This window comes from Achroia grisella, unplaced genomic scaffold (genome assembly GCF_030625045.1).
Source record: "Achroia grisella isolate CSIRO2021 unplaced genomic scaffold, CSIRO_AGI_Agris_v1 utg592, whole genome shotgun sequence".
Classification (NCBI taxonomy): Eukaryota; Metazoa; Arthropoda; class Insecta; order Lepidoptera; family Pyralidae; genus Achroia; species Achroia grisella.
The window spans coordinates 1,603,490-1,617,921 of record NW_026712955.1 but is presented as its reverse complement, the minus strand read 5'-3'; the positions used below and the strand labels follow the sequence as shown (position 1 = coordinate 1,617,921).

At 38.3% G+C, this 14,432-nt stretch overlaps 1 protein-coding gene across 1 annotated transcript in view; it reads left to right on the top strand.

Moving 5' to 3' along the window:
- LOC131848802 (insulin receptor substrate 2) overlaps positions 1-9,768 on the top strand; it is a 44,111-nt gene extending 34,343 nt beyond the window's left edge. Inside the window, exons 7-13 of the mRNA XM_059198737.1 lie at positions 674-775; positions 4,293-4,398; positions 4,784-4,972; positions 5,362-5,647; positions 7,763-8,270; positions 8,899-9,168; positions 9,491-9,768. Of these exons, the coding sequence (XP_059054720.1) occupies positions 674-775; positions 4,293-4,398; positions 4,784-4,972; positions 5,362-5,647; positions 7,763-8,270; positions 8,899-9,168; positions 9,491-9,768 (1,739 nt within the window). The remainder of the gene's footprint in view (positions 1-673; positions 776-4,292; positions 4,399-4,783; positions 4,973-5,361; positions 5,648-7,762; positions 8,271-8,898; positions 9,169-9,490) is intronic.
- The last annotated feature ends 4,664 nt before the right edge of the window (positions 9,769-14,432 follow it).

Sequence of the window (14,432 nt, the reverse complement as noted above, 5' to 3'; positions counted from 1 at the left end):
TATTCTGTTTTACGATAATTATAGACAAAATATTCAAATTCAAGTCAATACATATCCGATTTGAATTATTAAAACATTTATTTAGCTGACTGTACTTATAGTCATATAATATAAATGAAATACAATTTATTTTACTATTCATTAAACTATAGTTTCTTATTTTGCAAAAATTGGAATTTATTTTTTAATTACTTTAAAACAGCTGTATTAGTATATATTTCAGATTATTTTCATTCATGTATTATCAATGTTATTATATAGATCAACTACTCTTCCTCTCATATCTATTTCTCTACCTAAACAAATTGTAAAAATCCATTTAAATATGTTGCATTAATACCTTTCTATATATAAAAACAGTGCCATAAAAATAAATAAACAATGTCAAATATCAATTCCAGTTAAGTTAAAAAAACTATCGCTCCTAAGAATATCCTTCAATTCTTGTCCCTGACGGGTCTAGGTAGTGAACTCTGAAAAAGAGCGAACGCAATAGATCTATGTAGGTCGCAGTGCTATAGGTGTTACAGGCACCAGACAATAGCCCAAACAACACAACAAAAAAATCTAAGTTAAAAAAAATATAGCTGTATTTAGTTCATTTCGATGTTGATGAAACGTAGTTGTGTGACAGAATCGGTAGGCAGTTTGTAGCGCAACTGTTTGTTCGCAGATGCGGGCGCGCCGCGGAACCGATGCGACAGTATGCCCTCGAGAGCGTGTATCTCATTCGAAGCGGAGCGGCAGACGCCGAGGCACAATGATCTCGTAGAAGGTAAGGTTTAATCTGTACTAATAAAATGGTCTTGATTGACTATCAACGTATAGACAAACTAGTAATCATTATTTTAATTAAATTTCGTTACTTTTGAAGGAAGAAAGAAGCAACTTCTTTCACTTTGATGTTGCTACAAACGACAAAGGTTTTAAAATAATTGACTACCAACGTATAGACAAAACTAGTATTTTTTTTAATAAAATTCTTTATTTTTGTAGTAAGTTTATATTGTGACGTGAGCTTTTATAACGGTAAGGATTTTTAAAAAGTCATAAAACTGAATGCAAATGAAATATGCTATATACATGTACAAAATATGATTGAAATATGTTTATAATAAATATAGTTTTTATGGCAAAACATCACAAGAGTTTCCACTCAGATATGTTATATATTAAAATGTAAGGAAGTACGTTAGGTTTTTTTTTATGGATGATAATGGAATGATGCACCCGCCTGCGCTAACGGTTTACGCTGGCGGGGCACCAGTGGAGGATGATAAGATGAGCAGGTCAGGTCAGTTAGCCCTCCGTGGTAAATTCAACAGGTATTTATCACGTTGGTTTCCAGGGGGAACCACGTGGAGGTCAACCTGACAAGGTACATGCTAGCAATGAGGTTTAGTCCACATTACTAACAATCCCCTTCTCCCAGTACGTTAGGTTAGTCCTTACCAGTACTGTAACATGGCAATTAGATGACTGAATAGACGTTACAGGTATTAAAAAAAAAATAACTGTATGTTACAATACAACAAGTAATTGTACGGTGCGGTGTGATGGAGAGATTGTATAGTATGAATACGATGGTAAGTCTGTTTTTGTATATGTGAATTGATAATAATAATTTGGTTCAGAATATGAGATATTTATTTATATATGTGTAGAGTATTCTGTTATATATATATTACTGATATATAATTATTTTATACATTAAGTTATAACTTGATATGGGTTCCGATCAGGAAATTTAACTGAAATATTGAGAGATCGTAAAATATGTAATCACAATAATTATATATACAATGTGTAAACAAACGTTAAAGATATTTAAAATATAATTATGAAGTTTGATTTTTTATATAGTTACGCCCTTATTTCCATAGACTGAAGGTCCATGCACTACTTTTTTTTTTGAACAAGAAATATTTACCTCTGCCTATCAGGTAGTGGCAAAGTTTTCGTGCAGATAACTTAGAACTTTAAATTCTTGTTAATTAAGGATTACAATCCTTTATATAATATATTTTACATACATATTATACAATAATGGGCACACTATATATGTAAAACACACAACTCTATTTGAAAATTTTATATAATATAAATTTTCTTAGCTATTCAAATCAAAACATCTTTATTCATGTAGGTCTATAGCAGATTCTTATAATTATTCAAATATATAGTAAATATATTATTTATATATATATTTAGTGTATATACTACAATTGAATATAGCATATGAATGTTATTTTCAGGAAATTTCAAGACACATTGGACATCTATCAAGGAATGTTTTGGAGTAAACACGTTTAAAAATAATAGAATGTACATGTCCTCCGATTCTTTGCTACACCTATTAGCTTCTATACGACGGGAAGAGAGAAGCAACGTATATTCAAGAAATGAAGTTAGAACTAGAAGTTTTAATACACGTGCTTTGTCTATGCCAAGTAATGTTAAAGGAGAATCATTCTGTCGTGAGGCAGAAATTAATGCATACGTAAATTTAAAACCATGTGTTGATAATGTAAATAGAAGACACGGAAATTTAGGAACCAATGTCAAAAGTCATGACTTATATGTTTCTTCAAACAGAACACATAAAGAAACCATACTAAATGATAATGATGAAATGGATGAAGACAGACATTTCAGTATGATGTTAATACCAATGCTAAAAAAGTTAAACGAGGACCAGAAACATTATGCGAAGGTAGAGATATTAAACGTGATGAATCGGGCTAGGAACTACCAGTCTAAATTAGACAATGCGTAACCTAATCCAATTTGAATGCAGTCGGATAATTCTATCAATACATAACATAAAGCTTTAATAATTTCTTTATTTGCTCAATAAACAGTACAAAACATGACAATTTTAGAATAAGACTACGTTTAACCATAGCAATGGCATGTAAAAATAGTATTGTGTTTAAACAAATAATCCACAAAACAAAAATTGTAAAAATAACGAGATAACTGCGAACAGGAATGAATGGAAGAGAAAAACATATTACGCCGAATAAATGGGATAAGGAAGAAGCAGATGATGATAATTTGTTTGAAGATGCTGACGAATCTCGGATTCTATCACAAAAACTTTGATGACCTTTTCACACGACGAAGAAATGTGATTGTAGCACCTAAAAAGAAACAATTTAGATTTCAATACCATGTTGATCGACACGTCGCCTTTCGTGATCCCATATTGAAATCAAATTTCTCGGCTCGAAGCAAATTTAGAATTTTGGATCCTAATAGTTTGCTGTACACCGAGAGGTGTAGCTAAATGTATATATACTTAGTTACCTAGATACTTCAATGTAATACTTGCAATTAATTAAAGCCTACTGTCCTGACAAATATAAATATTGTATTACTAAGCTAAGCACTGCGCAAACCGTGTCACCCCACCTAACATCTTACTATTGTTTATTTACTATATAAGATCGATATTATAATGTACATTTAGTTACTTCACTCTCATCTGTTACTTCGTCTCAACCGACAACATCGTATTATCACTAATTTAAGTAGCTGTATCAAATTTCACTCTATATATTCTTGGGATTATAAAAGTTCTCCAAAGTACCTTAATAGACTTCGTTTTCTTCTGTAACGTTTCTAAAACTAATTATTATTGTAATTGTTAATGTAAATAAATAGTTATCGTTATTTTTTATTTTATATTCTTTTTTATTTTATTTTCCAATTTCAAATTGGTTTCTGAGTGTGAATAAAGTATATGCCATTTAAAAATGAGTCGTATTCATATAGTGCGAAATTCTTACCTTGCCGTGACGTAGTTATTTAAGTAGCCGGTAGGTAATGATTTTTAACTGTTTAACCCTCAAAAATATATGGTTTTATATAGATGTTTTTGTGGAGAAAATAAATATATTATTACTATATGCAAGTTAACATGAGCCATAGCTCATTAATTTGCATTATGATTTACAATAATAGTTTTTGGCTTAATACTTATAATCTTAGGATACCGTTAAGTCAATAGGCTGGTATTTTACGATATCTTTAATTTAAAATTAATCGATTGAATGTCATCATATTCGATGCTGTTTCACCTTTTATAGCATTAACTAAAGCTTATTACATTAATAATACGTCATCCCTTCGATTAGACTTCAAATCGATCAGACGTAAAATTGAACATATGTGTCAGGAAATAAATTCAAGGGATGTAGATTAAAGTCTTCCACGTAGATTAAGCAATTTTAGTTTCTAAGTGTATAGTATTAATGGCGAGAATTCATCGGAATCTCTCCCGAAAGCAGGTCTGGATGTGTCGCGTGATGAGACCGATGCTCTGGTGGACTGGTGCCGTACGCCGCGAATACCAGAGGAGCCGGACTGCTGTGACATATCCAAAGACATTATCAGGTATGGACATTTTTGTATAGAATGATTATTTACATTGATTGATTGCAATTTGCAAGAAAATAATTGTTACTGTGATTTAGTTGCATCAACTGTGCAAAAGAATAGCTCTTTAAAGATTTGTTTTTATCTGTAACGTTTCTTTTTGAACCTATAATGTGGGCGTGATACTTATAATCGTTTAGAATCAAATATGTTCTTTCTCACTTGCCCTATTGCATTTTTAGGTAATTTCTGTTGTCTTTTTTGCTTGTGTGATAAAGATTAGGTTATTTAAATCTCAGTAAATAATTATTAATACATATGTTTGCATTTAAAAACCGCGCGCTCCTGTTGCGCGTGACGTGTCGTGTATAGATTTGGTTACCGTGAACGTTCGTGTGAACAGTGCGGTGGGTCGCGGAGGGGGCCTGGTGCTGGCGGCGCAGCACTCGCGCACGTCGTCGCTGGGCGTGGAGGAGGAGGCGCGCGCGGCCGGGTACCTGCCCATGGCGCCGCACGAGCCCCCCGCCGGCCTCGTGTCCGCCTCCAGCGGCTCCGTCTGCAGCGGCACGCCCTCCACGGACCCCCGGTTTAGGTAAATCAATTTCACTCTTGTTTATTAAGGCTGCTTTTTGAATGAAATGAAATGAATCGACGTTTCTCTATGCTTGTATTGTGTCAACTGATTAAGTAAAGTTAAGCGGTGGCCTGTCGATTGATACACAACTTAGCCTCACAGATTATGGGCCCCGAGTTCATTCATCAGACGTGAAGTTTAGATGACTCTTTGATGTTTATTACGATATTGCAGTCCGTAGTTTTCATACGGTATCATTTTGGATGTGTTTTCGGTTGGTTTATATTATAATTAAGAGTCGGCACGTGCTTCGGGCATTTCTATGAACGTCTGAAGTACGCACGTGTTACGCGTGTACTCTGCATTGAAATCAGTTCTATAAAAAATGATTATTGGGAACTTCGCAGCGAGTACCAGCTAGAGCCGGCTACGTCGCACATCATAGCGGAGGAGCGACCGCCGCGTGCGTACAGCGTGGGGTCGCGTCCGCCGGGTATGGGCGGGGGCGGGGGTGGGGGCGGCGGCGGCGGCGGGGGCGGGGCGGCGCGGCACCGCGCGTACAGCGTGGGCGCGCGCGCGCGGCCCCCGCCCGCCGCCACGCGCCACCAGCCCTCCTCCGCGCCGCTGCTGCCGCGGGCCTCCGCCGAAGACCTCATGGAGCTCGACTTCTCCGCCAACTCGCCCTCCGCCAAGGTACATCACTGTGATACAGGCACAATATCCGGCTCGAAGGACCAATGTTATTTAGTTAGTTTTTTTGTCCTGTTGACGGACTGATTGTGTATTTTTTTATATATAATAAGGCACAAATGAACTTGTGACTTATCTGATGGTATTCCGCTACTCTTGAACATCCGGAACTTCAGCGATTTGCAAGTGCGTTGCAGGCCTTTAAGGAGGAAAAGCTTTTTTCCCGAAGGTTTCAATATCGTATCGGTTTGGAAATATTTTTGCTGGATGGTGAATCAATGTGATTCAGTAATCAACGAAGGACCAACAGCTATTTCCTTAGAGCAATCAGCTAATGAACCAATTTTAATTCTTACTAATATTGTAAACGCGGAAGTGAGTATGGATGGATGTTTGTTACTCTTTCAGGCAAAAACTACGAAATGGATTTTAAGGGGGTCTTCCTATGTGATGGGTTGAAAAAATCGATTTTTTTTTTCATAAATTGCTCCCTTAACATGTCTAGAATACGGTAGTAAAGCGATTTTAGAAAATTCGAAGTCGTTTTAAAGATACAGCAGGTAAAAGAAAGAGCGGTTCGGAGCGGTGAGTTGGCAGTTAGAGACCGGGCCTATTGTGTACCGTCGGCTTTATACCTGGCCTCCCTTTTATTAATATATTTGTTTATACAAGTTTAGACACGTTTCTACAGACTTAAAAAGGATAAAACCAATAAAGGAATAGGAGGAAAAGGAGCAGGTAAACTTACTGATAAAGTTATCCAAGAAATTACAAAATTCTACGGATTAGCAATTCGACGCCATCCAGATTCGCTTGAAGATATGAGAAAGGAAGTTTGGGCAACGTACTATCACAAATGTTCTTCTGATGAAAACCCTCAGCATCAATTTTGTCCAGAAGGCGAAGACAGTTGGTGTAAATGGCGTAAGGCTGAAGCTAATAATGAACTGGACCAATTTCATCACGATAAACCACCTCTAATTCCGCAAGTCCAAGAAGCTATCAAACCGGTTTTCGAAGATTTATCGAAAGACGAATTATTAATTCGTTGTTTAGGAGCAGAGACACAAAACAATAACGAATCTTTGAATTCTTTGATTTGGACTTTCGCTCCTAAACATCTTCATTCTGGTCCCAAAGTTGTTGAAATTGCTAGCTACTTAGCAGTTATTATCTTTAATGAAGGTTTTCAAGGTATTTTAAAAGTTATGTCGATTATGGGATGCCCTGTTGGTCGTGAAGCCCAAGCGTATGTTGAGAAACGGGATGAAAAGCGAATCTTACGCTCTGAGCGGCGCGTAAGTGATGTCGTTAAACAAGCCAGGATTGACTCAAGAGCTGAACAATCTGCTTTAAAAGAGTTTCACGAGGAAGAGGAAGGAATACTCTATGGACCAGGCATCGCCGATTGAGAGTAAGTTGATATTTTAATAGTTTTTAACGGACTTGAAACTTTAAACGCGTTTTTCTCAAAACTGTGTTTTTCAAACTTTCCTCCATTGTATCTCAGAAACGGCTGGACCGAATTACTTGAAATTTACAAGGCACACTCAATATATGTAAACGTATGGAATGAACTATTATCAATCGAAAATTTTCAAAACTTCGATTTTTTTATAGCAAAAAACAAAAAAAAAAAACGCCTAATTTGCAACTTTTATTTCAAATGTCTATCAAAAATCCAATTTTTTTTATATTCATTTGATTATAGGTCATTCCGTGCTTTTAAGCCTACAAATTAAAACGCCGTTTTTTTTTTTTTTTCAGATAAGCCGATCAGCCGGAATCGTGGAGGAAGTGGGAGCTCTTTTTTTCGAGGCGCTGTAACTCTAGTTTGACTGAATATTTTTAGCTGAAATTTTATATTTATACTGTCCAAATATGTGTTAATAAATGATAAAAAACTTGAAGCTCTAAATATTTACTGGTCGTAGAAAAAAAATCCTAAAATATCCCTAAAAAACAGGCCGTCACATAGGAAGACCCCCTTAATGAAACTTTATAATAATATAGTTTATACATCAGAATAACACATAGACTAGAAATTTCACACGAGCACTGCTAGTTTATATTACAAAAAAACCTCGTATTCTAACATTAGAAAACATTTTGGTATAGGTGGTAGTGGCCCGAACACCGCCGTCGATGATCGGATTCAACGAGGTGCGCGGGCGCGGCGCGGCCGACGAGTACGTGAACATGTCGCCGCGCAACACCGGCTACGTGGAGATGCGGCCCGGGGACGCCCCGCGCTCGCCGCCCACGCTGCCCCTGTCGCCCCTCACGCCCCTCACGCCCCTCACACCCCTCACACTCACCCCCGCCGGGACCCTGTCCCCCGCGGCCACGCCCGACGGCTACGTCGAGATGAACTACACCAGGGCGCCCACGCGGCCCATCACCATCGCCGCGCGGATACCCTCGGTCCCCTTGAGCGTGTCGCCCCCCGAGGAGGCGCGGCGGAGGCGGGAGCGCGAGCGGGAAAGAGAAAGAGAACGCGAGAGGGAGCGGGAGCGCGAGCCCGGAACGCCGTTGGGATCGCAGATGTTGTTTCCGCTCTCGCCTGATTTACCAATATCAATACCGGACCTGGATGCGGCTGATATGTTTGAAGATTCTCCTAGAGGTTAGTGTTCTTATTATAATATGGCCGGCCGAAGACTTGATGCAGGATTATAGTCCCCGGAATCGGCGTACATCCTTGATACCGGTTATGATTGTGAATGAAGCAAGGGTTGTGTTGAATTGAAGTTAATGGCACTTGGGCACTCCGATCCAGCTTTTTTTTTTCAAACTATTCAATTGCTTAACATCATCCATGAACTTATGGAGTGGCTGAGAGCTAACGCTTGCCCTGACGAATACGACTTTAATCTGAGGATACTGTTAGTGGTTGGAACCTTGACTCAGGCCGTCGTAATTTTGATCCCTGTTTAATATTCCCGTACTGGATGGAGGGCCGACTGGGGGCACTGTTATTGAATGCCCGAACGCGCGTGGTAGCCCGCTCGGTGGCGTTGGTTAGTCTGGTTGAGGTCATTGTTTTCGCCGGCGAGGACGGTGTCATGTGTTTTTGTGTTAGCGTGGTAGAGTCGGAAGCCAGGTTAGACGCCTTTATGGGATTGTGGGGATCAATAAGAACGAATCTCGGGCGACGTTGTCGCGAGGGATGTCTTTACGGTGTATAGTCATATAACCATACTATAAATTAGTGATTTAGTGTGGAGATAATGGTATACGTTGTCTGGTCACAGAAGAATGGAGTCAGCCGCAGCTGTCGACCGTCCGCGAGCTGTCGGAGGAGTGCGGGCGGCGCAGCCCCGAGTCCGCGCCGGTGGCGGTGCCCCCCGCGGCCGCCCCGCACCCCCCGCACGCCCCGCACGCCCCGCACCCGCCGCCGCCCGCGCCCGTGTCGCAGTCCCCGCAGTACGTGGTGCTGCGCGCGGGCCGGCCCGGGCCCGCGGACCCCGCCCTGCCCATCAACCCCGCCGACAGGCGCCCGCACCCGCTGCTTAACCTACATCGTAAGTTTACCGCCGCTATTTTTGAAACTATTAATTGATCCTTTTGATATTAGTCGACGTTGCCCTTATACATTTTTAAAGTCATATACGTACTGGAATTTCTAAGGACTTAAAAAGGAGAAGTTTTAATTTCTCGACTTCTTATTTTCTACGGTAATAAAGAAGGATTTAAAGTGGGTACACTAAAAGGATGTTTTTAATCTGTGCTATATCGTAAACGTTATTTCAATAAAATTAGTACTCGTTACCTAAGATTCTCTTAAGAATGTCACTTGATACATTTCACCTCCGACTCCCGTAAACCTCCAAGGAATGTTTCCAGCGGAGGCAAGCACTCGCAGCACGACGCCGCTGGTGGTGGCGGGCGCGGGGGGCGGGCCGCCGGCGCGGTTCGTGGTGCGCGAGTCGCCGCCCGCCTCGCCCGCGCCCGCCTCGCCGGGGCCCCCGGGGCCCGCGGGGCCCGCGGGGCCCGCCCTCAACTACGCCGCGCTGGACCTGGAGCCGCGCGTGGGCCCGGCCGCGCCCGCGCCCCGCACCTACACGCAGATCGACTTCCTGCGCAGCGAGAAGCTGCACGCCGGCGCCGCCGACGGCACGTAGGGGACGATCCTAGTTGTACGTAGTCGACTGCCATTTAGCTTAAGTGTAGCGGCCGATCCTGAACGAACGCTACCGCCGCCCGGGGCCCGAGCGACGCGCGCCCCGAACGCGATACGGGAACGTATCCATGCCAAATGTTAATATTAAAAGTGAACGGTTCGTCGATCGTTTCCGACTACGCTTCGGTTCGGTCGGTTCGGTGTGGTGCTGGCGGCGGTGGAGCCGCGCCGTACGGCCGCAGTCGGACACCGAATGGTTCGTGACGTGTTGAGTTGTGCCGGCGACAGACTGGATGAAGTCGTATTAACAAAATATACTCAAAATTTCATAAGTGTAACGCTAACTCTTAACTTTCCGAAATATCTCACTAGACGGCCATAAGATAAGGTGATAGTTCCTTTGCCACGTTTCTACATATGTCACTGCAATTTTATAAGTTTTATTCCAATGTAAATGTTTCTATAAATGAATGGAGAATCGTACTGAGCGATTAATTGAAGCCATTTTGATTCGTCCGTTTTCTATTTTGACAGTCTTCCAAATATCATACGTATTTTCATTCGATATTCCCACGAAAACTTGAATTTGGAATAATTCGAAAATTTATAAATATACCTAATGGTATATTGACCTATTTTTTTTTTTATAATTTAATTATTTCTATAGAATATTACTCGCAATATATCCTGAGTTTCTTTATCACACTTTATCCTAATGTTTACATAAAAAATTAACTTGTAAAAAGTTCTCACATCATCTTATCTCATTTGTATATATACACACACTTTTTTACGCTATCAATCTACCTCGTTGCTATTAAAAAATAACCTTTTATTTCTACAAATTTTGTAGTTTTTTTTTTTTTATTCGGATAATACCGGGTTTGGTGATTGTTATAAGAATATAACTTCAAGGTAAGTGACGCGTCATATTTTTTTAAGGTGACTTTCCATGAAGAATAAACCTCGCATTAAAAAGAATACAATTCAGTACAACAGTAATATTTATTTTATAACTGAAATACTGCCCAATGTTAAATATTGATATATTTATACTTCAATATGAGATGCGAGTATGATTTGTTAATATGGTATATCAGGATATGTAACCATGCCCAGTCTAGATTCCTTCATATCTTCATCTCTACAGTATTTATTGTCCGTCGCCTTGCATCTATGGGATAAACTACTATAGATAACATAAAAAAGTATTGTGTTGGAACCCATAGTAGAAGTGAAATTCTAACGAACTGCCGTTGACCTCCTTCCGCCGTTACCATCCTTTCTCTTTCTCTCAACACGATATATTGTCTACCTTTTTCACCCGACCTTTTTCACGTTTTTTCGTGACCGAAAAATCCTTCAGTTTTGTTCATAATTTTGTAATAGATGTGTTGATGACTTTTGATTGCAATTCGAAGTTTATTATTGTCAATATTTTATTTTTTGTTGAAATCTTGCTTTAAATCTAGATTATTAATTATTAATTCTTGAGTAAAATTTATTGATTAGCATAAAACTTAAAAAAAAAACGAAGCAAATGTTATTATTAATTTTTAACTTTGTTTTTCAGACTTTCTCTAAATTACTTGTAAATACAAGGCGTTACGGACATATATACTTTGTAGAGATTTCTTCACTCATAGTTTTGCTCGCGAGCTATCGTTGGCTGGTATTATTTGAAACTGATGACTTTTCTGATATATGTTATATATAGATAATTATATAGACCTTGTGTATTGAATTTTTAAGGACATAGTCTTTTTTACATTAAAAACAGACACTGTTATTTTTTTTTATTTTCGTTGTTGGCATGAATTAATAATTTAGTTGGGCTATAAAACGTGACTGTAGCGTCCAGAGGTAACGAAACGGCCGGAAAATGATTTTGGTTAAAAGCTGCCTTTATACGTACGCTATTTCACGTGCGAATGAATGAGCACGTAAATTGCACATTCACGCGTCTTCAATCGGGCGTGTAATAGCACCTTTTTAAAATAATTAAATATCATAGCAAAGTGGCGGATCTCACTCTATAATTATGTATTTGCTCCACAAATATGTAATTATAGAGTTATTGATAATTTATAAAGATTAAAGATGTTTTCGTATAATATAGTATGTCCACATACTATAAAATTAAACTTTAAAATAAAGTGTAAAAACATGAAAAATATATCCAATATTTATCGTGTTTTTACACTTTATTTTAAAATTTAATTTTATAGTCTGTGGAGTTCTTGAGGATATTATTCGGCATTATCGAATAAAATATGTGAATATGAAATTAAATTTTAAAAGAAAGTCAAAGAACATGAAATACATAACAAAACGCGGGAACGAGCCTCAAAAATAGATTAAAAAAACATTTACGATTAAGCGCGCTGGCTGCCCCGCGATAAACTAAAAAATGTGTAAAATAACGTTTTGTGTAAAGGCAGTTTTTTTTGTAGTAAAGATATAGGCGTGGCCTAACGGTGATTGGGCTAAAGGTGCGTTTTGTTACATTTGGTCGCTGTACACAGTTCCACACCAGATTCGACACGATGTTATACTTATTCGTTATTAATTTTATTACTTGTACTATGATAATGTAATTGTTGTTATAGACTTGGGTCGCAGGTTGTATAGCTGTCGTAGAGCGAATATTGCGATTATAGCTTGACTGTAACCGCTGCACCGTACCCTGGATGTGTGCGGCGAGGCGGGCCAACCTACATACCCTACGTAGGTTTTTTTTTATGTATGATAATGGAATGGTGCACCCGTCTGCGCTACCGGTTTACGCTGGCGGGGCACCAGTGTAGGATGATAAGTGAGCTCGTGTTCACCAATTTGTCACGTGGGCTAACTAAGCTAACCACGAGATCAGGTTAGTTACCCCACACAAATTCACCATGAATTTATCATGATGGTTTCCAAGGGGAACCGCATGGAGGTCAACCTGACTTGGTATATTGCTAGCAATGGGGTTTTAGTCCACATTACTAACAATCTCCTTCCCCTCGGGTATGTAGGTAGGAGTGTCAGTGGACCGCCTCTTTCTTCCCTGTCCCCCGCGCCGCAGCACATAGATAGTGCGCGGGCCAGTGGTTATCGTGAAACTGTAAGGCAATCGCAAGTTGTAAGTGTAACTCCATATGTTTCTCTGTAATGTAACATGTATGATATCTTCTTAATATTTTTAGGGGTCATCCGTAAATTGTGGTACACGAATTTAATGATTTTTGACCCCTCCAGTTCTTGGATCCTTACTAATGTTATAAATATCAAAGTAGAGATGTTTGTTACTCTTTCACGTAAAAACATACTGAACCGATCATCGTGAAATTTTGTACACAAGTTAGACATTAGAATGAACATTGGATACTTTTTGTTTAATAAAATATTTTTTATAAAAAACAAAACAAATATAATATTAACATTTTGAAACTTCAGCGCCATCTAGCAGCCTCTAATGAAGTTATGCGAGCGAAGCCATGGGTAAAAAGAACGGGTCGTATTATGAAAATATTTTGGTTTTGAAATATCGTGTTTTAATACAAATATTGTATACATTTACTAGATATTTGGATATATTATAAAATATAACGATATTTACTTCCTTCCCCTCTCTCAATTTTATAGAAGAGCTGGGGTAACGTGTATCGTTACTTGTGGATGGCCCCTTATCATATTTCACATTTTATTCGTTGAATCTATCGTAAATTTTTTCAGCTATCGACTTACTTAAACTCTCTAATGCAATCGCGGAAATTACTTCTTTATAAAATATAACCCCTTACTTATAAATAGATAAGTGATATGACATTAAATGTCACACTTTATGACATTTATTGTCATACATACATAAAAAGTAAAAATGTCAAAATTAAAAAAAATATATAGATATATCATTTGTTATTTGTAACTTAAATATTATATATTAAATTTATATTGTCATGTATTAAAATTATGAAACACAATTTTTTTTATAATTTCAATAAATAATTATTTATTTATAAGTAAGGGGATAACTATAAATAGTAACTAAACACATGGGAAGTTCATGAGATCATTGCCCTTCTAAATAACGTACATATTTATTAGCGATGTCGCTGGCAGGGAGCTCGAATTGTAGGAGATTGTCAGGAACTATTGTCTTCTTATTCTTCTTCGTTTCAACAGGAACCAAATACAGGTACAGGACTATTGTAATAATATTGATCAATACATAGATTAATATCAGTGCTTCCAATTATAAATACATCTGAAAAATGTTAAGTAAAAACACATTTCTTAACGGACAGAATATTTTCTCTGCAGTCACTCTGTAGCCTTATACTGAGTTAGTTACTTTTGCCCTTTTCATTTATTTATTATAGATAGATAGATAAATTTTGACGGCCTCGTTCTAGCGGTTTGACACACCGTTTTATTTCCGATGGTCGTGCATTCGATTCCTCGCACGGTGCAATCGTTTGTATTTATGATTATGATTGTTTGTATCGGTCAGGGTGCTTTGTATATATTATGTATGTTAAAAAAATGTAGATATTTAATATCAGTTGTCTGGTACGCATAACACAAGCTCTGCTTACTGTGGGATTTATTTATTTAGTGTTCTACTGTGATTTGATTCAGTAAAGATAGTAGTAAAAGTAGTAAAAACTTGTAATAAAACTC